Source organism: Nansenia antarctica, assembly GCF_963989245.1.
Source record: "Nansenia antarctica genome assembly, chromosome: 10".
NCBI lineage: Eukaryota > Metazoa > Chordata > Actinopteri > Argentiniformes > Microstomatidae > Nansenia > Nansenia antarctica.
Genome location: NC_137680.1, coordinates 1,644,242 through 1,670,243, shown reverse-complemented (window position 1 = coordinate 1,670,243; position 26,002 = coordinate 1,644,242). Strand labels below are relative to the sequence as shown.

The window sequence follows — 26,002 nt, the reverse complement described above, 5'->3', positions numbered from 1 at the left end:
ACAAAGTCATGGTCATGGCAAGTCCATTTGAGTACCAGTGGCAACTGACTAATGCTTCAGCAATCTTAAATACCGCAAAGATATTATTTCTACAGAATCAAATCCCTGAAAAAAGGGTTTGACTCATATTTGAGTCTTTATGAACCCAAGCGCCCTCGTTTGGCGGACAGGTGTAACTACATGCAAAAAGGTTAACATAAAAACAAAAACAATGGCAAACTAGAAAAATCTGCACAATCTAGAATAATCTATACTACGGCACCACACAGAAGCACTTGAAGAGGAGAAAGCACAGACATGATATGATGCCCAGGTGGGTATTCTAATTAATAGGCAGCCAAACCCCAAAACAACTCCCAAAGTGATGTAATATCCCTTATGACAGTGCTGTGGGTTGAGTCACACTTAACAAACCCCTCTAATGTTTCATACTCTCATTCAAGCTAAAATAAAATAATTGACTTCATCGTTCCCACCTCACTCTAACAGGGCCATTGCGAATACTGTGGAATAATAATCATACAATGGAATAGATGAGACACACGCACACACACACACACCCAAACCCACACACATGACATACACTTTGAATACTTTATTTGGGTTCACAGTAAAGCATTACATCACCCCTTACAGACAGACAGACACACCTACATTGTAGCTGTACCAGTAATCCAGGATCTGTGGCTGTGGGATAACAGGAAGACTGAACCGAGGCGTTTCCAAGGTGATGTCAACAGAATCACAACAGATGGGGAAGCATGTGTGGAATTTATAGTGCGGGCACCACAGCATCACTTCTTCCACCAGATGACAAACTCACACTCAGACAAAAACAGTCTCTCTCTCTCTCTCTCTCTCTCTCTCTCTCTCTCTCTCTCTCTCTCTCTCTCTCTCTCTCTCTCTCTCTCTCTCTCTCTCTCTCTCTCTCTCTCTCTCTCTCTCTCTCTCTCTCTCTCTCTCTCTCTCTCTCTCTCTCTCTCTCTCTCTCTCTCTCTCTCTCTCTCCACCACACACTCTATGAAACCCATTACAACCATTTTATTGTCGTTTTTAACCAAATACACCCTTGTCCATAATTATACATGATGAAGTAGCATTGCTGCTTCAAATCAGCGCACATTCAACAACATTCACTGTGACACAAATATCCCTCTTCTTCTCCTCCCTGTAACACAAATTGCATTTGTTCTCAGTGAAAACAAATGCAATTCTTTTTTGCATACTGCACACGAAACAAACCAAGGGATGTTGTACTGTATTTCATGGAGTGTCTGTTCAGGTAAGAAGTATTGATTTTTCCACTTTCACCAAGAAACCTTGAGAAAGAACAAGACTGCATACTTGTCTATCTGTAGCCTGCTTATTTTTTTTTCATTTTATTTTATTGACAGATACAGTAGAGATTCAGACAGGAAGGATGGGTGAGAGAGAGAGGAGGGATGACATGCAGGATATGTCCCCGGCCGGAATCAAACCGGGGACCCTGCGGTTACATGGTCAACGCTTAACCCGCTACGACACCTAAGCGGCCCATCTGTAGCCTGCTTGAGGCAAAGAGGTTCTAAACCTGAATACTCACTGTGCATGTGTGTGTTACAGACAGACAGACAGGCATTACATTCACCATAAAAAGGTACAGAAAGAGTCTTGTAGTCGTTAGTCATCACATACTGCCCAACAGTTTTTGCGTCATTTTCAGTTGCAATATCAAAACAATCTAAATATGTTGTAGAAAGGTCTTTTTGTATTTCTCCTAAAAAAAAGTAATCGTTATGAGGAAATGCTTTGGTTTGTTCTTACAAAATGATTGTCTTGTTCTCCTAAAATATAAACATAACAGTAACAAATAACAATACAATCCATGAACATAAACATCAACATCATAATGTCTAACACTGCATTCAAAAACAGCCATATTCCAATTCCCAATACCTACAATTTCTGTACATTATAAACCTGTGTGCTGCTTATAGGACCAGCCTATGGATGACGCATGTTACACTACACATCAGAGAAGGGTGTCCTCGTTCTCCTCATTGTGTGTGCTGAGTTTGGACTTCCTCCGTGTGGTAATGGCAGCCCAGATACGACACAGCATGGCCCCTCTATGGAGAAAACACATCATGGTAAATGGACTGCACTTATATAGCGCCTTTATCCAAAGCGCTTTACAACGGCCTCTCATTCACCCATTCACACACACATTCACACATTCACTCATAACAATATGGTTCCTGCATTTCCGCTCTTAAGGATGCGTGAACGTGATTGGTAGTGGCAGCTCACCTTATGCCACAGTACATCAAGTCATCTCTGCAGGCCAAGAAGAGGAGACAGTCCAGAGTGAACCCGTGAGAGAGTAACTAGAAATAGAATAACATACTGTAGCGTGAACAACAGCTATTATGCAACTCTACATCGTTAAAAACAGAAATAAATAAAGACACCTTACAATTCAGTTCACCACCAAAGGATCACTCCCACATCAACGCTAACATGGTCTTGGTCCCAAAGTGGGCTTAAGCTTTGGTTACGTAGCATACAGTACTCTTTAAATCCCTGACTTACATTCTGAAGCTCCATTACCTTGTCTATAGTGTCTTGGTCGACTGGGACAGTCTTTAGCCAGCGAATAACGGCTTTGGCCTCTGGCTTAGAGCTTCTCTGCAGCGATGACTCAGTGTCTACAGGATGGACAGAGGACAAGTCATTATAGTCTGGAAGGCAGGGTTCCCACAGCTTCTGAAACATCACATTCAAGCACCTTTCAAGGACTTTCAAGACTCAATTCCCTCAAATTCAAGGACCCAACATGGCATAGTTGGAGACAGAACTAGATGAGAATTGATATAATTGGAACTATCCGCTCACAGGCAACAATTAAAAAGAGAGGCTTTTGAATGTAGCGGCTTGAACATGACTAGATGGTCTCTATAATTACATAAAACATTTTTTTAAATATATTTTTTTTTTGAGAGAGAGAGAGAGAGATAGAGAGAGGGGAATTCAAGCACTTTCAATGACCCATGTCTATTTTCAAAAACCTTCAAGGCCTTGATTTTTTTTTTCTCAAATTCACAAACTTTCAAGGATTTCAAGGACCCGTGGGAACCCTAGGAAGGGATCTTGCACCATCATGCTGCTAAGATGAACATTTTGATGAATTCTATTGTCCATAGGCCTACAACATGTACATTTAGACGGAATCGGTGGTAAACACACAGCATTTTAAGACCATTGGAAGGATGTTACATCAGTAGTGTAAAAAAAACCTGGAAGTGATACTTAAGTATAAGAGTACAGTATAGATATCTTGCTAAAAAGATTACAGTATTATCTATAGTTTTACAGCAAAACCAGTCTTATGTTTCCTCTGAGATATTCAAATCATTATCTTTCCTGGTCGTGTTCAGGTTGGAACAGACAAGCATTGTAATGAGAGAGAGACCACGCCTGAACACAGAAACCAGTAGAGCAGAAATCCAAGGCCTGGGGTTGAGGTGTGGAGAGACGGGTTGAGAAACACAGGTACTGTATGACGAACAGAGTCAAGGTGTGGACAGTCTGAATGGGTTTGGCGTGCAAGATGAAGGTGTGGGAGAGTGACAAAGCGCCTGGCTTCCTGACGCAGTAACATCCATAAACAAACGATCACACCACGTCTGAAGGAGATGCCAGACACTGATAGGTAAAATACTGCCAGAAAAACTACAAAAAGTCCAGTAGGAGGAAATGTAATTTTAAACATCAGTTTGCAGCACGACACTTAAACAGAGATGGATATCAGTCGTTGGTGTAAAATTGGGGAATTCTCTCCATAGCGATCTTAAGGGATGTAGTAATATTTGTCAATTCAAAAAATTGTACAAAAATAAGAAATGTAGTGATTATCAATATGAAGAAATATAATACTAAGTGAGATCTTTTTTTTTCTTTCCTTTTTTTTCTTGTTCATTTGCTCATTGTTTGTTTCTTTGTTGGTCTTGGTAGGTTTCATTGTTAATTTTTGTAATATATAAATTATTTTGTGCAAATTCTGGTTGTGCGCCGACCATCAAGTGTAATGTTTGTTGATGATGAATAGGGGGCAGGTAATTATACGATTGTTCTTCTTCCTGCTCCTTTTTTGCCCATGGGGAAATGAATTAGTTGTATAGGACACATACACATGTATGACATGTATGACAATCTCATGTGCAAAAATAAATAAATGAAATGAAATGAAAGATTCAGCACTGCTTTTCGAGAGAGTGTAGGTGAAATGTGAACACACTACCTGTAAGTTGCGATGCTGTCCTGTGAGTGTCAATCTGTTCCTGTTTCCTGTGAACAGAGTTCCTCAGCAGGTCTTGATATTCCCTCTCTTTGTCGTTCAGCTGAGTCAGCAGTCTGCAACACACACACACACACACACACACACACACACACACACACACACACACACACACACACACACACACACACACACACACACACACACACACACACACACACACACACACACACACACACACACACACACACACACACACACACACACACACACACACACACACACACACACACACACACACACACACACACACACACACACACACACACACACACACACACACACACACACACACACACACACACACACACACACACACACACACACACACACACACACACACACACACACACACACACACACACACACACACACACACACACACACACACACACACACACACACACACACACACACACACACACACACACACACACACACACACACACACACACACACACACACACACACACACACACACACACACACATCGTGACTTATGGACCGGGCCTGGAACCAGCACCTTCCACACATTCTCACTATGCCTTTCCTTTACTGGGGGTTGCTGTGTGACTACCACAGTACCTCCTCTTTGAATTGCAGTCTTACATTTACATTTCACAGTTCATTACACTAATAATACTAATAATAATAATAATAATAATAATAATAAATTTTATTTGTATGGCGCCTTTCAAAACACCCAAGAACACCTCACAGGGCAAAAGACACAGTAAAATACAGTCAGGTTAAATACAGTGGAGGTGATGTCAAACACAGTTAAAACTAAAACAGAAAGAAAAGAAACAACAGAAAACAAAATGAGAACAACAGGAGGTGAAGGAGAAGGACACAGGATACAGATTAAAGTGAGTCTGCCAGTTTGAACAGGTGGGTTTTGAGTTGACTTCTGAATGAGTTCATAGAGTCAGACTGACGGTTGTGGCGTGGCGGGGCGTTCCTGAGCCTGGGAGCCCAGCAGCTGAGGGCTCGAGCACCCAGGGTGTTGAGGCGTGAACTGGGGACAGGGAGTAATCCAACAGAGTAGGCAGGCCTGCTATCCACCCCCCGCACCAACCTACGGACCTTTGGGGACAGAGCCTTCAGCGTGGCTGCACCTACCCTCTGGAACTCCCTCCCCTCAGTGATCCGCAACGCCCCCACCCTGGACTCCTTCAAACTAGCCCTCAAAACCCATCTGTTCTCCAAGGCATTTGGCCCCTAGTCATTGTTTTAGTTTTTGCTTTGTTTGTTTTCTGTTTTGTCTGTCCGTTTTCATCCCCTTGTACAGCGCCCTTGGGTTTTTGAAAGGCGCTATATAAATTAAAGTTATTATTATTATTATTATTAGAGTAAGAGCGGAGGGTGCGGGAGGGGGTGTACTCCACTAGTGGAGGCATTAACACACACTAAAGTATACATTTAGAAATATCATCTAATTGTATTTCTGTGATGGACTATAGGCATTATAGACTACAGACTTTCTTAACTTTAGACATAAATGGATAAACAGGTCAAGAGGTCAAGAACCCCGTACCTCTTGGTCTCGAGCCGTAGGTCTCTCAGTTCGTGACTGAGTGGACAGTTGTTGCTGTACTGGAGGTCCCGAGGTAACCTGGGACTCTCTGTGACCTCATCTGAGGCCTCTGGTCCCTGTGTGTCCGCTGGCGCCACCGTCTGGTCGTCTGAGAGAACTGCAGCCAGCTCTGGCTCCTTCTCTGGGGTGCTTTCCTCTGTCTCAAAGGACGACTGCAGCTGGAGTTTGAGCTCTGAAAGACAGTGAGTTGTGCGAGTGAAGGGTTAACAGGGTATATACAGGAATCTGGAGGTTAATTTCAATACCTTTCTAAGACTTTTTAAAGACCGTGTCAATATTTTTCCAGACCTCACCGCCACTTCGAGCTGTAACCGTTTACATCAGTGACACCTTTAACTTACACGTTTTAGTTTGCAATAGACTAGACCACTATCATACAACACAATGTCCGGTTCATCTTTGTTTTTTAATAAAACTAATAAATTCACAAACTTTTACTAAACGTTTTTAGGACTCAAACGAGTCTAATTCAGGAAAATACCTACAAAATTCAAGACCTCATAAAATCGTGATAAGACTTTTGGAGAGGAGTTTGGGGTGGGGGGGGGGGGGGTGTCATAGCTTTCTGGGTCATAGGATTTGGATCAATTCCATTCTAGTCGAAACTGAAGCTGAACTGCACCTCTATGCAGAGACCATTCCAGTCCAATCCAGCTGAGGGGAGTTCAGCCGGTCGTACCTGGGAGCAGCACAGTGATGGCGTCTTGCACCGACTGCCTCAACAGATTATCCAGAGCAAACATCCAGTGAGGTTTAACCTGCTGCTGCCTCAACACCTTCTTTACCTACAGACACAGACACAGACACAGACACAGACACAGACACAGACACAGACACAGGCACAGGCACAGACACAGACACAGGCACAGGCACAGACACACACACACACACACACACACACACACACACGAGAGGGTGAGAAGAGTGCGTTAGCAAGACACCTTTGGGAGATTAGATTATTGGCAGTTGATAGTTCAGCTTTCTGGTTCTTTGCAAGGATGGAAACAAGCTTGAGAAGAGCCAAAGATTAAGGGTCTTTGTTATTTCGTGAGTTTAGAATGATAAGGTTCTATCTCTGTTTAGAATGATAAGGTTCTATCTCCGTTTAGAATGATAAGGTTCTATCTCCGTTTAGAATGATAAGGTTCTATCTCCGTTTAGAATGATAAGGTTCTATCTCCGTTTAGAATGATAAGGTTCTATCTCCGTTTAGAATGATAAGGTTCTATCTCCGTTTAAATGATAAGGTTCTATCTCCGTTTAGAATGATAAGGTTCTATCTCTGTTTAGGGTAGTTTAGAGATATTGAGCGTCAAAGTTTTTACATTTTAAAAACAACACCACACAGGCATTAATAAACACCTGATGGATCAGATTATGTAAAAAAACTCAATTCTGACGAAAATGGAGATGGAACCTTATAATTCTAACGTCACGATTTATTTATTTTCTACTTCTATCTCCGGTGACCTACCGAGTCCTGGAAGCTGAAGAACACGGCCTGCAGGTGGTTGAGGGCGATGGAGGCGGACAGCAGGGTGGAGCGCAGCTTCAGGAGGCTGTTGGTCAAGTGCTTCCTGTCCGGGGAGCGGATGTTCTCCCCTAGGCAGCCAATCAGATCGTAGACGTGCTCGGAGGTGAGCAACGCCCCTTCTGTCTGATGACAGGAAGAGCAGCCAGGGAAAGAATTAGTGACACAGACACAGACACACAAAATATGAGCAACGTGAAGTTTATGGCTCACCCCTAAGAAAGAGAGGGTGTTTCCGTTTTGTTTTGTTTCACTTTATGTTTCCATGTTGTGTGTTTTAATATGTGCTTTTTCATGCTGTTCATGCTGTGTGCTGTTTTATGATGTGATGTATTGTTTTATTCATTTTATGTTTTATACTGTGTGATGTTTTATTTTATTCATTTGATGTTTCCATCGAGGACCACTTTGGAAATAAGTGTTTTAAATAATGCTTTCAAGTGCTATCCTCTGGACATTACTTAGTGTCATAATGTGTAAATGATGCTATTTGTAAATTCCTAATAAAAATCGAATCAAATCAAAATCAAACCACGCCACTACAATAACCCCCCAGGCGGAGAGCACACACACACATCGACCCACACCCACCCACACACACACACAGATCTCAGTCTCTGTACCTGAGGTAACGTGTCCTGGATGTTGCAGACCACGTGGCTGGCGTACTCAGTGAGGATCCTGTGCAGCGTGGCTCTCCTCTCGCTGTCCTTCCTCAGTAGGAACAGACCCAGGTTCTCCCCTGTGGTGGCTGGGCTGGTCAGGTCCACCGTACTGGGTTCATCTGGCAGCCTTGGACACCAGGGGGCGACACAGAGCCACATTTGAGTTAAGAGATAACAAAAGGATAGTCATCTATGCCATATATGGTGTTGGGGAAATATACAGTCAAGAAGTGGCCAGTCTTGAGAGTTTCTTCTGTAACCCCACCCTAAGCCATTTGTGGCAGAGAGCAACGATGGGTTCATGGCCCCCCAAAAAATGGCCTCTCTCACAGAATTGCCTTGTCTAATGTCTGATCTGAGATAATGTTTTAACTCACAACAGGAAGCCACTGGCGCTGAGCGTGTTCTTAGCGATGTCACTTCCTCCCAGGGCAGGCATGGTCCTCCTGAGGTCTAAGGAGCAGGACAGGTCTACGCTGTCGGAGGAGTCAGCGTCAGTGTCCTCCACGTGGATGTAGACTGGGACAGACAGGCTGCGGTGGTAGTCTCCTACAGGACAGAACGGACCAGAATCAGCACCAGACTGAGATTCATCACACAGATGAGGGATAGAGATGGTGATGATGATGATGATGATGATAGTGATTCTAAAATTGAGATACAATACAAAACTGCATTATCAGAGTGAATTAAGGGTGACAAGAGAGATGATGATGGTGATGATCAGGGGCATAATCCTCTTTCTAAAAACAATTATTATATTAAGAAAAAAGATCACCAAAAAAACATTAGCATGACTTCTGAGGCGTTGAAAATGCCTCCTTGCACAGAATGAACCTCCTGTAGGCGTTCGTGCCTATCCCTGTCAAACTACCGCGAAATATTTCCCCCTGCATATCTTCTATCTCACGCGGTTGTGTGAGAGGTGCCATCTCATGCTTACATTTTACATTCTTTTTAAATTTTTGGCATTTAGCAGACGCCTTATTCCAAAGCGACTTACAATCAATACATTTGAATACTAAGCATGTGAATCATCAGTCCACCAGTCTTAGCAGGAAGAGTACTCCAGCTCAGGCCCGGGGCCACTGATAGAAGGAAAAACCTTCTTCTATGCTGTCGTGTGTAGTTGAATTTGACTGTTATGCTTTATTTTAGGTTGTAACCAGAGGTGTTGTTGTAACTAGGGCACAAATATCCCGGATCGCACCCGTTTTTTAAATTGAAACATACTATTAGCGAACCTTTACTGGTTACCTGCCAAAATGGCTGGTAAAATTTACAGATTCACCCGCATTTCGTGAGCTTAGAATTCTAAGGTTCTATCTCCGTTTAGGGCAGTTCAGAGATATTGAGCGTCAACGTTTGTACATTCCATTATGTTTTGTGAGATGGAACCTTTGTATTTTATGAATTACTAACTCAAAAATGTCAACATTTTAAAAATAACACCACACAGGCATTAATAAACACCTAATGGATCAGATTATGTAAAAAACTCAATTTTGAAAAAAATGGAGATAGAACCTTATAATTCTAACGTCACGACCCGCCAATGCCAATCTACCCGCATTTGAAAATGATGTGTATGATGATGATGATGATGATGATGATGATGATGATGAAGACACACCAGCAGGCACAACATCATTGGGTGATGTAACAGGCGGAGGTTTGACCTTCCTCCTGGAGGGAGACTTGAGGAAGACGTCCTTCAGCAGCTCCGAGGCCGTGGCTCTGTTGTCTGGGTCGGGCTCGAAGCTGCTCATCAGGAAGACCTTGGCCTTGTCTGACATACACTCCGGCACCTTGGGGTGGATCTTAAACATGCCCACCTAGGGGGAAGGGAGGGAAAGGGTTCAGCTTCAGATTCAGATTCAGATTCAGATTCAGATTCAGATTCAGATAATGTTTATTGCCATTATGCATACACATATAGGAATTTGCTTTGGCGTTACAGAAGGTGCGTTTATGCTTTTTCACGTGTATACATGAACAAGAACAAATGCAAAAAACAGGACAACACAGGACAGACAACAGAGCATTGGATAGTGCTACATATATAAAGTGCAGTGCAGAGTTTTTACAGTGAGTCCAGTGCATATTCAGTCCTGGGCAGACTTGGGGGCGGGGGGAGGGGGAAGCCAGAGGAAAAACTATTCAGAGATCTTCCATTGTGTAACAGAAATTACGAGTAGGTGCCTTAGGGTCTTGGGAAGTACAGTATATACAGTATGTACACCTGCAATAAACCAGTCTGCTATTAACCTGCTATATACTTGGGAGAAGAAAAAAAAAAGGGCTAACATGATAATAACGACACAGCTGCATTTGGTTTTCTAGGGGATTCATTACCTTGAACATGGCGGCCTGCGGGCTGCCCAGCTCGTGGAAGGGGGTTTTCCCTGTGGCCATCTCGATGACGGTGCAGCCCAGGGACCAGATGTCTGCAGGCTTCCCGTAGCCCCGCGGGCCCTGGTCAATGATCTCTGGAGCCATGTACTGCAGGGTGCCTATGGACAACATGGGGTAGAGATGAACAGTACATTGAGGATACTCACCTGTAATATAGGAATATGCACAAATAAATTACGAAACAACACGTTCTGTAGGTATCGAAGCGTTGTTCAAAATACTGTGGCCCAAACATTCACACATGCATGCCGGTGAGCTCGTCCAAATGCCAAAACACATCCACATAGATGGGTGTGTGTGTGAGAGTGTGAGCGTGTGTGCGACGCTCCGCACGCAAGCTCCGCACGCACACACGCTCACACGCGCTGACTCACTCACACACTCACACACTCACACACATACACACATACACACACACACATACACACATACACACATACACACATACACACACACACACACACACACACACACACACACACATACACACATACACACATACACACATACACACACACACACACACACACACATCCTTCAGGACAAGCTTACCAGTGAACGTCTCTGTGTGGGGGTTGATCCCTGCTAAGCGTTTGGACGTGCCAAAGTCAGAGATCTTCAGAACTCCACTGTAGGTGTTGACAAGAACGTTGTCACCCTGTGGGCAAGTAAGTAATCAAGCTCTTATGTTCAGTTTGTTTCCCCAGCGTGTTAGAACCAGCGTGTTAGAACCAGCCTACACCACCACCTCACATTTCCCATGGTTCTTTTTTGTTGTGAGTCCTTTTTACGTTGTTAAGGGTTAGGTTTAGGGACATGCACACAACTTTTTCCCCACAGCCATCCGGCTCCTAAATGCTGCTGCCCCCCCCCCCCCCTGACCTGACCCCTATCTATCTACCCTCCCTCCACCCCCACCCAGAGAGTTTTGGACTGTCTGGACATGAACACTTGATCTTTGCACTTCTTATATTTATGACTCTTGCCTTAAACCGTTTTGCCTTAAACCATGCTCCACTGTCCCAAACCAAATTCCTAACATGTTTACATGTCATGGCAATAAAGTCTTCTGATTCTGATTCTGAATACTGTCAACTACCTAAGTGGTAGGCTTGCTGTCACTTTACCTTGATGTCCCTGTGGACTATCTGGTTGTCATGGAGATACTTGAGTCCCTCCAGGATCTGCTTGGTGTAGAAGATGATGGTCGCCTCGTTGTCTTTCAGGGGTCCCCATTTGGAGCGCAGGAGAGAGGACAGACTTCCTACATGTAGAGAAGAGATAACAGAAAAAACAACATTGTATCATGTATTTGACCATGAGATAAACATCTGGACAATGACAATATGGAAATATCTACACCTATGTTTGCTCATTATGTGTAAAAGTTAAAAAAAAAACTAAAAAAACACTATTATTTCTGTGAATTGCTTGCATCAGGAAATCCATTTTTCTCATTTATCTGAGGGATATTACTGGAAACACCCATCCATGCTTCCTGTATCATATCCTGCCAGTTGACTTTCCTCAAAATTACACACACCAAAGAGACACAAAAGCAAAGCACACACAGACAGACATTTCCTGGAACCCAAAATAAGATAATTTCGCAACAGGCCAGTGACTTTCACTAACCCTTCCTTCCCAGAAGCATGGAGCAGAAGCGCGAGGGCGTGATTTGTGTCGGCCTTATAATGATAACATCCCAACACTACCCCCCACCCCCACCCCCTTTATTCTCACCTATATGAAAGTTTATTGTGATGATTACTTAATCTCACTTGATGATTAATGATCACTTGAACGTTGAAATTAAATGAGAGGGCAGGAAAAATTAAAAGGAGTGAAATTCCCAGTGAGCGAGTGAGTGAAAGAAAGGTGAATAAGAAAGGTGAATAAGAAAGGTAAGTAGTAAGTTAGTAAGTAATGTTTATTTATATAGCACAACATTTACAACGACAAGAGCCGCCCAAAGTGCTTAACAGATAAAATATAAAGAGAAAAACAAGATAAATGGGATACAGATTTAAACTGAAAAACAGACAAAATATAAAAATACACTAAAAGCAAGGTGCAATACAAATAAAAGTGCAAAGAGTGCAGTGTCGGGAAGGCAGGCTCACATCAGGTCAAAGGCCAGGTGGTGAATAAGAAAGGGAGAAAGCAACAAACAGAAAAACCAAAAAAAAAACTCCTTCTGAGGTCAGATGATCCCATACCTCCGGGAACTTCCTCCATGAAGATCTTGATGAAGCCGTCCTGACTGACAGAGCCCAGGTACTGCACGATGTTCCGGTGCTTCAGCCTCTTGTGCAGACCGATCTCCTCATGCAGAGGCTGGGAGTACCTGACATCCACAACAACAACAAATACACTTTTTGTGACGTTAGAATTATAAGGTTCTATCTCCATTTTTGTCAAAATTGAGTTTTTTACATAATCTGATCCATTAGGTGTTTATTAATGCCTGTGTGGTGTTATTTTTAAAATGTTGACATTTTTGAGTTAGTAATTAATAAAATACAAAGGTTCCATCTCGCAAAACATAATGGAATGTAAAAACTTTGACGCCCAATATCTCTGAACTGCCCTAAACGGAGATAGAACCTTATCATTCTAAGCTCACGATTTAACACAATTATAATAATAGTTTTATTTGCCATGGAATCAATGGCAGTCAATTGTTGGTTATTTAGTATTGCCTTGCTTTAGGCACAGGGTCAGCACAGGGTCGGCATGCCTGGAGAATTTAGGGGTTAAGTAGTGCCTTGCTCAAGGGCACATGAAGCTCCCTCCTGAGGCGGGGATCGAACCATCGACCTTCCGTTTGCTAGCCGGCCTCTCTAACCTCTAGGCTACCATCTATCTAAATCTAAATGACGCTCTGCAGTGACTTCCTATTGGTAGGAAACTGGGCTTTATAACTGTGCAAAGGGGAAACAGAAGGTTTCCATTATAACAACCTAGCTTCCATTATCCCTACATTACATTAATTACAACAACAACAACATTTCTTCCTTTATTATTAAATTGCTTCCCTCGTAACTTAGCTTCCGTTATATCAACATTGCTTCCATTTCAACATCATGTTCTTTCATTTATAACAATATTGCTTCCATGATAACAACATTGTTTCTGTTTCAACAACAACATTGCTAAGCATAACTCATAACTGATATGAGCTTCAGCTGGACTGGGAGGGATATTTAGTAGCTGAAGGCTAGGAGGTACATGAGTTTTGTGAGCGCTTTAAAAAAGCAGCCATGCTGTATGCATTAGTTAGACACAGTTGGTCATGGGGTCATAAGTTCAACTTCTTTGAGGACTCACATGTGGGTCTGAGCTCTTTGGGGAGGTCAAGAGCTGGAATGGGGAAAACCTAAATACACATCCATCTCTCTCGAACGAGATTTCAGGAGAAGAGCTATTGGAACACGCTACGATACATGACCAGATCACTGCCAAATGCTTTTCCCCGGAGGGAACATTGGAACGCAAGCTTGAGAAAACATCTGCACGTTAATCGCTTAGCTCAACTCTTAAGCATTTAACCAAAATGAAACACAGAAAAAAGGAATGCTTAAACTTAGACGCCGGATTCACATAAGAATATGATGCGTTTCATATGGGCCAGTTTGGTTGGAACATGGCGATCCATAACACACCATATACAGTACAGTACATGGTATTCTCCATATCTCGAATTAACTTAATGAATGCATAGCTTAGCATTAGATGCTAACGGTTGTTTTTGGATAAAAGTATCTTGGCTAAATGAACAGGGGAAGTGGTACAGTAATGTGACGTCCATACGTGCTGTCCTTCTCTGGGATCTCCTTGATGGCGATGCGCACTTGGTTGCTCAGGTCCCTCCCAGCGTACACCACTCCGTACGTCCCTTTACCCAGAACCACCTTGTCTCCGTTCTCACTGGTCTCGTAGACGTACTGCAGGAGAGGAAGGGGAGGAAGGTGAGGAGAAAAGGTGAGAGGTCAAAGGTGAGAAAGGTGAGACAGAGACATTCATTCAGAAATGTCACTCTGACTCTCTGGACTGAATCCAGGGTTTGGAGAATATTAGGAACTGCACACACACAGACACACAGACACACAGACACACAGACACAGACACACAGACACACCCACACCCCCACACACCCACACACCCACACCCACACACCCACTCACCCACACCCACACCCACACCCACACACCCACACCCACACACACACACACACAATTGTCAGGAAAACACATCACCACTGGGGCGATGGTTAAAGGAACATTCTGGCATTCTAAACGTTTGACCTCATGAGGATGGAGTTCTATTTTGTGTTTGTTGGCATGACAACAACAACAACAACAACAACAACAACAGAAAACCTGGTCAGCTGACCTCCAATATTCCTCCAGTGATCCAGCTGGGGTCCTCTACAGGGGCTTCAGCCTGGCAGAGGAGAGAATTCACCAGTTCGCAGAACCTGATGGAGACACCACACACACACACACACACACACACGCACACACACACACACGCACACACACGCACACACACGCACGCACGCACGCACACACACACACACATGCACGCACACACACACACACATGCACGCACACATGTGTGCAGACACACAGACACAGACACAGACACAGACACACACACACACACACACACACATACATACACACACACAGACACACACATGCACGCACACACATGTGCAGACACACACACACACACACACCCACACACACACACACACACACACACACACACACACACACACAGACACACACACACATATGCGCGCACACACACACACACACACACACACACACACACACACACACACACACACACAGACACACACGCATGCACACATACGCACACAGGTTATACAAATGCACAGCCACGACATGACATGTTGCTAACATCAAACAGACAACACACACACACAAACATGTTCGGTAATTCACACTTATCAATCGTATTAATGGCAAAAATAATACCGATAGATTTCATATAGCTATGCCAAAGCAATGTGACACTAACACTGTTCGTTTATCCCAGTGCGCAACACCCAGCACATTGGCCACGCAAAACATCCACACATACGTATCAGTTAACAAGGAAGTGAAAGAACGGCGTACAGGAGATGAAAACAGTCGACATTCTGACTACCCTGACAGTACAGTGAACAATAAACATGACCAGTAGTCAAGTCAACAGGATCCTAATAAAGTGACAACAGTTTGAACTGCTCTCATTTATCTGTAGGTTGTGTGTGGAAATGAATGATTTATGGTCAGATAAATAAGTTGATCTAGCCTCCCCATCTCTGTAATCTTGTTTCCAATCATTGTAAAGCGCTTTGAGTTGCATCCGTGGACGAAAGGCGCTATATAAATAAAGTTTCACTTCACTTCACTCTTTTATACATCTGTATATTGCATTACATTTTATACATCTGTACATTACATACTGTACATAGGCTACCTTAACTGTACATAGCTCATAACTGTACATACCTCTAAACTACCGTACGTGCCTTGCTGTACCTATCACTATCACTGTCATGTTTTTATATCATGTTTATATCACGTTCTTATATCACTATTTGCACTTCTGGTTAGATGCTAAACTACATTTCATTGTCTGGTACTTGTACTCTGCAATGACAATAAAGTTGAACCTAATCTAATCTAAATCAATGGTCAACTTTCCAACACTGATTATTTCAAAGGGAATGTATTGTATTGGTGGAAGAGCTCATGCTTTTAAATTGCACAATGCACCAGTGTATACTTTAGGAAGAGGGTGGAGGACTGGGATGATGTAACGGTTGTCACACCTCTTCCTCCTAGACAGCCTGCTTGCATGTCAGGCCACTCCTATCCGTCTGTCTGTCTGTTTGTCTGTTTGTCCGTCCCTGGGAATGACTCACCCTTTGCAGTGCAGCTCGCTGGGAAAGCAGAGCTGGAAATCATCTGAGTTGTACAGGACGTACAGGAAACAGCTTCGCTCGTCAAACTTGGAGGCACTGAAGAGGTTAAAGAGGGGTAGTGATGTCATCAGATGTCTACGTACATCGCAACACAATATCAACAAGTATGCATTTCCATCGCTTGACAGCCAGGTGAATGATGCAGGCATAACAAACATAGTGTAGTAACTTAGAGCAAAGCAGCAATTTCCCTTATCCACCATCTAAAGAATAACAATAAAATATGGACAGATAGGGCTGTTAAGACCTTGACGGTAAATACACTACGCTATTCCTCCAACTATCAAACACTTTGACTCTTTATCCAAGGGACGCAAACAGGCTTTGTTTGCATAAATACCCAAAAACATCAACGCCCACAAACAAGCCAGGCTAATTTACACAAGAACAGCCAGTGTCTCTCCGATCCACAGAGGAATGTGCCCTGTCATAGATTACATTACAGATAACTTGGAAAAGAGCAGGTGATAGTGTTGCAAATACACACTGGTGATGGCAACTCAGCAGGCAAAACAACAAGGGTAAAGTACACTGTGTCATTGGCAAACACTGAGAAAAACACCGAGCAATAAGTGAACAGAGCCTTGGAAACAGCCCTGGAAAGAACCCTTGATGGCTTGTAGCCAACAGCCCTAGAGACAGCCGATGTGTTTGTAGCGTGTGGGCCGCAGGCCTGGACACATCCAGAGGGGCAGGCACCAGTGGTAGCGATGTTGTTAGCACATCGTGTACTCTACCTACCTCACTCCCCACACACACACCCACACACACACCCACACACACACCCACACACACACCCACACACACACCCACACACACACACACACACACACACACACACACACACACACACACACCTCACTCCCCGGATCGCAGAGGCTGGGAAAGTCCACTGGTGGAGGCCTTTCTAAGGAAACAAAAGAAGACGATGGCAGGTTGTCAAAACATACACATACACACACACACACACACACACACACACTACACACACACACACACACACACAAACGAACTCATACTTACAGACAACAGTGGCGTCTTTATGGGATTTGCATACACAAATAGAGCAAGCCACACCACTGAAATAACCCCCAGGGGCTGACGCACACCCTCACACTCTCCACTCCACTCTTCTCTGGTTAAACCTGGTCGATGATTCAGTTTAACCAGAATCATCAATCACTGATGCCATTCGACTAGAGAACCACTTCCTTCCTGATCACACATTTCGTCATTATACAATTAGATTGCCACTTGTTATGCCTTGACAGGTTGAAATCCACATAGGTACACACAGTGGCGGACTCAGGCTGTTTGAAGGGCAGGGGGGGCGAAAAGAAAGAAAGGGCGCCGCCGCCTACTGCACAACATGGGACCCCATCAGTGCACATTACCTACTTACTTAGGCCCTTAACTCCCAGTGGAGCATAGGCCACATCAGTGCACATGGTTAAGTTTAAGAGGCTCTTTACCTTCAGTAGTGTGACGTGTTTCAGCTGAACCGTGCGACTCTCATCCTCCTCGCTCACGCACACGATGGTGGGCTGGACCACTTTGGTGGGCTCCAGAATCAGAACCTAAAAAGTACATGATGGATCAGTGTCGGTTATACAGGATCTCAATGGTAGTCTTAAGGCCAATGCACACGGCGTGCGATGCGATTTTGTCGCACGACAACATTCGATTCTCAATTCACACCACCGAAGTGTGTGGGTGTGAATGGAGAATCGAATGTTGTCGTGCGACAAAATCGCATCGCACGCCTTGTGCATTGGGCTTTACACAGCCATATGGATCTGGGGTAATACGAGTAGTGCAGTCCAAAAGAAATAAAGGGGCTGATTCCCTGATTCATACAAGTATTTCGTCACGAGGTGATTTAGATTTAGATTCAAATTATATTTAATTGTCATTGGCAGTACAAGTAAAAAGACAACGAAACGCATTCAGCATCGAGCAGCAGTGCAAAAGCCATGAAGATATACTGTATGTACACATGTGTACAGTGAGATATGTACAGACAAGGGTGAGATATATACAGTAAGATATATCATAATATGCAGTACATGTGTACAGAGCAAGGCTAATGGTTATCAATACAACATGTGCAGTTTATATATATATATACAATGTGCAAAAACAGCTGTGGTTTGAGAGTTGCAGTGCAAACTGCACCTGTTTCTTCATTACGGGATAAAACACAAAAAACCAAAACCGAATGAAAAATAAATTGTCCTCATTTGAATTTGTTTTATGTCAATTTCTCTTTCCAACTCTTAATCTTTACTTCACCTTTTTTTTTTGCTCTACCTTCTATGTTTCTACCTTATATGGCTCATGAACTCAAGTTCCCATACACGGAGAGTTTACTGTACTTAAAGACATGGTTTACTGTACTTAAAGACATGGTTTACTGTACTTAAAGACATGGTTTACTGTACTTAAAGACATGGTTTACTGTACGGAGAGTTACAGTAGTCTTACTGGGCATCGGTCGGTGGATACGGAGGGCTTGCAGGCTTGCAGAAGCAGCTCCATCCAGAAATCCACCGTCTCCTGTTTAGGAGACCTCACCTCCGGGGGCTTGGCAAACTGACGGTACAAGATGTACGTCTCCATGATCGAGCCCACGTACCTTCAAGAAACAAAACACACAGAAATGCCGTAATTAAATTGCTTGAGTCAATCTGAGATATGCTACTGTAACGTCCAAAAACATTCAACTCAGTGTCTGCTTTGAAATGCGCCTTCTAAAGCTGCTTTTAAAGCTGTAGCAGGTAATGGCCCTTTCCTGCAGCACTAGAATAACACAACTATAACAGAAGGAAGGGAGTATCAATGGTTCAGACTGTTAGCATTATAGCTAATACATTTCATGGACTGCACTTATATAGCGCCTTTATCCAAAGCGCTTTACAACGGCCTCTCATTCACCCATTCACACACACATTCACACACCAATGGCGGCAAGCTACCATGCAAGGCACCGGTCCGCTCACTGGGAGCAATTTGGGGTTCAGTGTCTTGCCCAAGGACACTTCGGCATGTGGCCAGCCGGGGCTCGAACCGCCGATCTGCCAACCTTGCGATCATTAGACGGCGGCTCTACCTCCACCACAGCTTTTACAGTAGCTCTGGGTGGGAGACTCACCACATAGGTGCCTTGAGCATGTAGAGTTTCTCGGACGCCTCGATGACCTTCCTGTGCTCGTTGGCCAGGATGCTGGCGCCCAGGTAGAAACCCACATCCCAGTAGTCCTGCATCTTCTCCAGGCTGCCCTTCCTCCCCAGCAGGCTGCTCAGGGTGACACCTGGGGACACAAACAACAAACGATAACAACTTTGTGAGAATACTTTATTACCTCATAAGGCCAATGCACACGGCGGCGATTTTGTCGCACCGCCGAATTCGATTCCATTGTTTTGAATGAGACAATGCACACCGCGTGCAATGCGATATTGTCGCACAACAACATTCGATTCTCCATTCACACCAATTGAAAGAATTAAAAGAATTGAGAATCGAATGTTGTCGTGCGACAAAATCGCACGCCGTGTGCATTGGCCTATATCCTACTTGTCTGGGAATATGAGGTTGGTTAACAGGTCAGCCGCATGGTAGAAGGATATGAGAGACACACACTGAGTTATGACTAGGCTCAAAACATTTTATAGCAAGAGCAACATGTATCAAAAAATAATGTGCTGATGACAATGATTTTTTTAATTGGTGAAGGCTACTTCAATAATCAATAATTAGCCAACACTCACTGGTATGAATCACAAATTAACTCAGAGAGTGGTTTACCATCAACATGAGCACACTGGCTCCCTTAGACTAGGAGTACATTCAGGGCTGTCGACAGGGAGAGAGAACACACCTATTTTGCGAAGTTCGATTGAGGTGTCAAATTCATGGCCGGCAGCCATCAGCAGGACAACATTGTTGATACCAGAGTGTAGGGTTGGCTCTGTCTCAAAAGCCTTGCCATACCTGGGAAGTAATGAATGGTAACACAACCCTCCATCAATAGGCCGATCTGTCAGTTATACAAGCTGTTCATGATCCCTAATGTTGTAATATGACATATCGTGAGCTTAGAATGAGAAGGTTCTATCTCCGTTTAGGGCAGTTCAGAGATATTGCGCGTCAACGTTTTTACATTCCATTATGTTTTGTGAGATGGAACCTTTTTATTTTATTAATTACTAACTCAAAAATGTCAACATTTTAAAAATAACACCACACAGGCATTAATAAACACCTAATGGATCAGATTATGTAAAAAAACTCAATTTTGACAAAAATGGAGATAGAACCTTATAATTCTAACGTCACGATATGTAGTCTTCATGACAGAGAGCTCAAATAAAGTGTGACAGAATGGGTGAGGAGAACCAAAAGGTAGAACACACACTGCTGGATAACCCTTATGAGAAGCACTAAACTCTGACAGGAAGTGAGATGCTGAGTGGGATACTGAGGTAGTCTCACCAGTAGCAGGCCTGGTCTCGGCTAGCAGCGTCGGTGAAACCTGAAGTCATGAACATGTCTTTGTAGATCCGCCCACAGAGGCAGTACACGTCTGACGCCACCTTGCCACCCGACTCCACGATGGGCAGAATAACCGCCAGGGCCTTCGAACGGTCGCCTGGGCGATTCCGCCTGTCATTCAGGGTATATACAGGAATCTTGAGGTTAATTTCAATACCTTTAATAAGACTTTTTAAAGACCTTGTCAATATTTTTCCAGACCTCACCGCCATCATCAGTGACACCTTTAACTTAACAGTTTTAATAGACTAGACCACTATCATACAACAGAATTTCCGGTTCATCTTTGTTTTTTAACTAATACATTTTTACTTATTACTAACTTTTACTAAACGTTTTTAGGACTAAACTCTTTGGACAGAGTCTAATTCAGAAAAATACCAAAGAATTCAAGACCTCATAGTGATAAGACTTTTTAATACTTGATTTTCCCCAAAATTGATTCATCAACTTTTAAAACTTTTCAAGACACCGCGGATACCCTGTCATTGTAAACCAAGAAGCAACAAGAACAAGTGGAAAGTGCAATGGATTAAGCCCATTCTACTATGCACTAAAGGTGCCCTTTCTTTTAATAGGACACCAGCACTTGAGATAACAAATATTATTAGTCAAACCAAAATGTGAGTGTACAATAAACAACATTCGTACCTGTTGAGTGCAAATATGTAGTGAAATTTGATATTCTGCTGCGCTGCCACCAGACACATAGGCAGGTTAGTCAGCGTCTCCACTAGTTTGATTATGGCGTCGTAGTCCTGAAGTCAGAAAGAGGGCGGCGTTTCAATTAATTATTCACCAGGATGACAGGCACCTTGAATATTTTACATACTCCATTCAAAGTTAAAGATCCTCCCAAACACTGATTTACTTTTGATACGAATTTACTTCTCGCTGATAATATTTCATAGTGTTCTGTACTTTTTAAGACTGAGAAATCCACGAGAGACGATGAGACAATGTTTTACTACTAGTTTATCAATCCAGTGTTTGTTTTCCATGACCCCACGCTGCTATGTAATTAGCATCCCTATTGAATTCCCTTTGTAATCATGAGATCATTAATGTTTCAATGGAGGTAAGCAAACACAGTCGACCCTCACGCAAACTAGGGCCTACCTACGTAAAGTCATATGGATATCAATCTCTCTCTCTCCCTCTCTTTCTGTCTCTCTCACACACTCACACTCACACACACACACACACACACACTCACCAATTCACACACAACAACCCCCCACCCAAACACAAACAAAAACAGGTTTTAAAACCAAGCCTTATAATCATGATCTGGAAAATCCAGCCTCATTACCCCCCTGGTCAGGTCAAAGTCAAAACCGTTAACCCATGTAAAAACTTAATTGCCACAGTTAGTCAACACACTCTCTCTCTATCTGTCTCTCACACACACGCACACACACACACACACACACGCGCGCGCACACACACACACACACACACACACACACACACACACACACTCTCTCTCTATCTAACTGTCTCTCACACACACGCACACACACACACACACACTCTCTCTCTCTCTAACTGTCTCTCTCACACACACACACACACTCTCTCACTCTATCTGTCTCTCACACACACACGCACACACACACACACACACACACACACACACTCTCTCTCTATCTGTCTCTCACACACACGCACACGCACACACACACACACACACACACACACACACACACTCTCTCTAACTGTCTCTCACACACACACTCTCTCTCTATCTGTCTCTCACACACACGCACACGCACACACACACACACACACACACACACACTCTCTCTAACTGTCTCTCACACACACACACACACACACTCTCTCTCTCTATCTGTCTCTCACACACACGCACACACACACACACACACACACACACACTCTCTCTCTATCTGTCTCTCTCACACACACACGCACACACACACACACAAACACACACTCTCTCTCTATCTGTCTCTCACACACATGTGCACACGTGCACACACACACACACACACACACACACACACACATCTCTCTGCCCATTGCCATGCTCCTAGTCCCTCCATCTCCTAGTCGTTCCTACCTGGACGTCTCGGTAGGACAGCAGCAGGTTCATGACTATGTCTGGGCTGAGCAGCTCCACGGTGTCCAGGCGCTTCTGGATGCGGCCCAGCTCCTGACTCAGGTTCTGGCCGCTGAAACGCTCCCGCGCCGTTCGGATTTCATGCCGGATGGACTCCCGGAAGTACTCACTAAGCACAACAGACAACAGGTGTCAGTCAGCACACAAGTTACACAGCTTTTCATATCCTGTCCTTCCTGTAGATGTAGTGGTGCCCCCAATTAACTACCTGAGGTCTGGGAGAGCTACGTGGGCTACTGACTATCACTGAGCACTGAGAACTCTACATTCAAGACTTCACTATGCTTATGTTCAACTGGTAGATCTGCAGATAAGAAGTATAGACACAGAGCCTTGGTTAAATCAAGCATAGAGCCTTGATTAAACCAAGCATAGAGCCTTATGGTTGAACTTATTCTAACCGTTTGTCGGTGGTCTAACCAGTAATTCTAACCCAATTTGCATGATAATGGGCATTCTTAAGGGCATGATGGGACATGTAGTTTGGGTGAGCTGACCTGGAGTGGATGTGCACGTTCTCCAGCAGATGGACCAGCCTCTCCACCAGCGGGGTGAGCAGCGGCTCCAGCTTAAAGTTGGGCTGCATCAGCTCCTTGATGCCCTTCATCAGCGTGGCGTCACAGGCGAACACCTTCCCCTGCGGTGACACCACGTACGGGATGAAGGTGTAGCTGCCACACTGTTCCTGGGGGGGAGACGTATCGTGACGTTAGAATTATAAGGTTCTATCTCCATTTTTGGAGTTTTTTTTACATAATGTGATCCATTAGGTGTTTATTAATGCCTGTGTGGTGTTATTTTTAAAATGTTGACATTTTTGAGTTAGTAATTCATAAAATACAAAGGTTCCATCTCACAAAACATAATGGAATGTAAAAACGTTGACGCTCAATATCTCTGAACTGCCCTAAACGGAGATAGAACCTTATCATTCTAAACGGAGATAGAACCTTATCATTCTAAACGGAGATAGAACCTTATCATTCTAAACGGAGATAGAACCTTATCATTCTAAACGGAGATAGAACCTTATCATTCTAAACGGAGATAGAACCTTATCATTCTAAGCTCATGGTATGCTATTTGGTAAATTACTACTATAACAAATATTCGCATGCAAGAATTAGAATATCATATTTATAAGAAATATTATATCATATTTATATCATACGTATACATATTGACATGCACAGACAATGCAATTTACCAATGTAGGCTAACATGCAAATACCTGGAATGGTCAGGGTTTGTTTAAAAGATTATCCCAGCCAAAGCGTTGGGATGACATCATCATTCATCACCACCATAGAATTGAGGTTGTGTACACTGATCTATGACTGCTGCTGACAGCTGTTTAATATTTGCCTTTCAAGCTAATCTGCTCCAGAGTGATTTCATACTCAAAGTAATCTCTCTGCTCCAAACACACCCAATCCATTTACATGCACATTCTGTATTGACATTTAGCAGACACCCTTTATCCAAAGCGACTTACAACAATTTGTACATTTGTCTAACTAAGTAAGTGAACCATCTATCCATCAGTCATCATACGAAAAGCAAATATATGCTCGTGCCAGGGAAGAAACTCCTTCCATGAATAAATCCATTAAGATATAAAACAATAAAACATGGGAAATCAACCTTTGAACAACACTGCACAAGTAGCAGTTGTACCAACGCATGGCAGGCAGATACAGCTACAAAAATATACGTCTGAAACAATGACTGTTTTAGACAACTAATGTCAGCAGCTATCAGCAATATCCTGAAACTTTGTGGAAGGAGTGTTGTGATGTGGTGTGGAATGGGACTTGAATACTCTTCATTTCATTTGAAGATGACACAATTAATTTCACCTTTTTACAAATTACCTTGAGCGCTTGCAGATCACTCTCCTGCTTAGAGCAATACAGAATGATGTTATTGGTCATGCTGAAACTTTCTCTCACGCCCAGGTGGTAGAAGAGGGACGGCTGGCAGAAGGTGTCACTCATCTCCACCACTGCAACATCTGCAATAGAGAGTGACACAAGTTGCGGATGTCAAATGCATATCTGTGCAACAAATGCATACCAACAAATGCATACCTGCACTGCAAAAAGTAAATCTAAGTAAGATGAAATATCTTAAATCAAGGCAATATATGGTTGTTTTTTGTCTGACTGCACTAGTTCTAAGATATATTTTACTTGTTTTAAGACAATCCTGGCAAGTACATTTTCCTGTTCTGTTGGCAGATATTTCGCTTATTTTAAGTAACATTCCCCTCATTTTATTGCTGTTTTCTCTTCTTTTGAGAACTAACTTCTGCAGTGGCAACAAATGCATACCTGTGCACATTCTTTGTCAAGCAGTTGACTCTGTCGGTATGAGGAAAGCGACCTAACTCATTGCAACAGTCTGCAGACATGCCCACACTCGCCTGCGTTGTAGAAGCTGTCCAGGATCTCCGTGGTTCCCAGTGAGATCCTCTCGAACGGGATGGTTTTGAACAGCGCGTGTGCGTCCAGACAGGCTTCCTTCAGGCAGGTCAGTGACAGGTTCTCCTCCGTCTGCGGCAGGGTACTGTCCTCCATGACTATGTACGCCACGGCCACGGCCCGGGTCCGGCTCCGGGGGGAGGTGAGGGGCTTGGTGGTGCCGCTGAGCTCCATGGCCAGAGGGTCCTGCCACAGACTCCCCGCCGAGACCCACACTGGGTCCTTCCTCTTCACCTCGTGGAGGCTCATCCGCCTGCGCTCGGTTGTGTACAT

At 43.6% G+C, this 26,002-nt stretch overlaps 1 protein-coding gene across 1 annotated transcript; it reads right to left on the bottom strand.

The window, feature by feature from the left end:
* Positions 1–1,917: 1,917 nt before the first annotated feature.
* On the bottom strand, positions 1,918–26,002 carry LOC308166221 (mitogen-activated protein kinase kinase kinase 5; the record flags this gene model as incomplete). Its single annotated transcript, XM_080540485.1, has 28 exons — positions 1,918–2,108; positions 2,290–2,366; positions 2,590–2,687; positions 4,280–4,392; positions 5,874–6,105; positions 6,613–6,718; positions 7,408–7,587; positions 8,088–8,256; positions 8,507–8,678; positions 9,763–9,964; positions 10,485–10,642; positions 11,097–11,202; positions 11,672–11,808; positions 12,764–12,891; positions 14,358–14,491; positions 14,940–15,024; positions 16,489–16,584; positions 17,406–17,455; positions 18,021–18,125; positions 19,033–19,183; positions 19,700–19,859; positions 20,430–20,542; positions 21,044–21,214; positions 21,755–21,861; positions 23,187–23,355; positions 23,744–23,931; positions 25,121–25,260; positions 25,666–26,002. 28 exons carry the CDS (start codon positions 26,000–26,002, stop codon positions 2,012–2,014), a joined length of 3,981 nt encoding a protein of 1,326 aa, XP_080396611.1. The 3' UTR covers positions 1,918–2,011.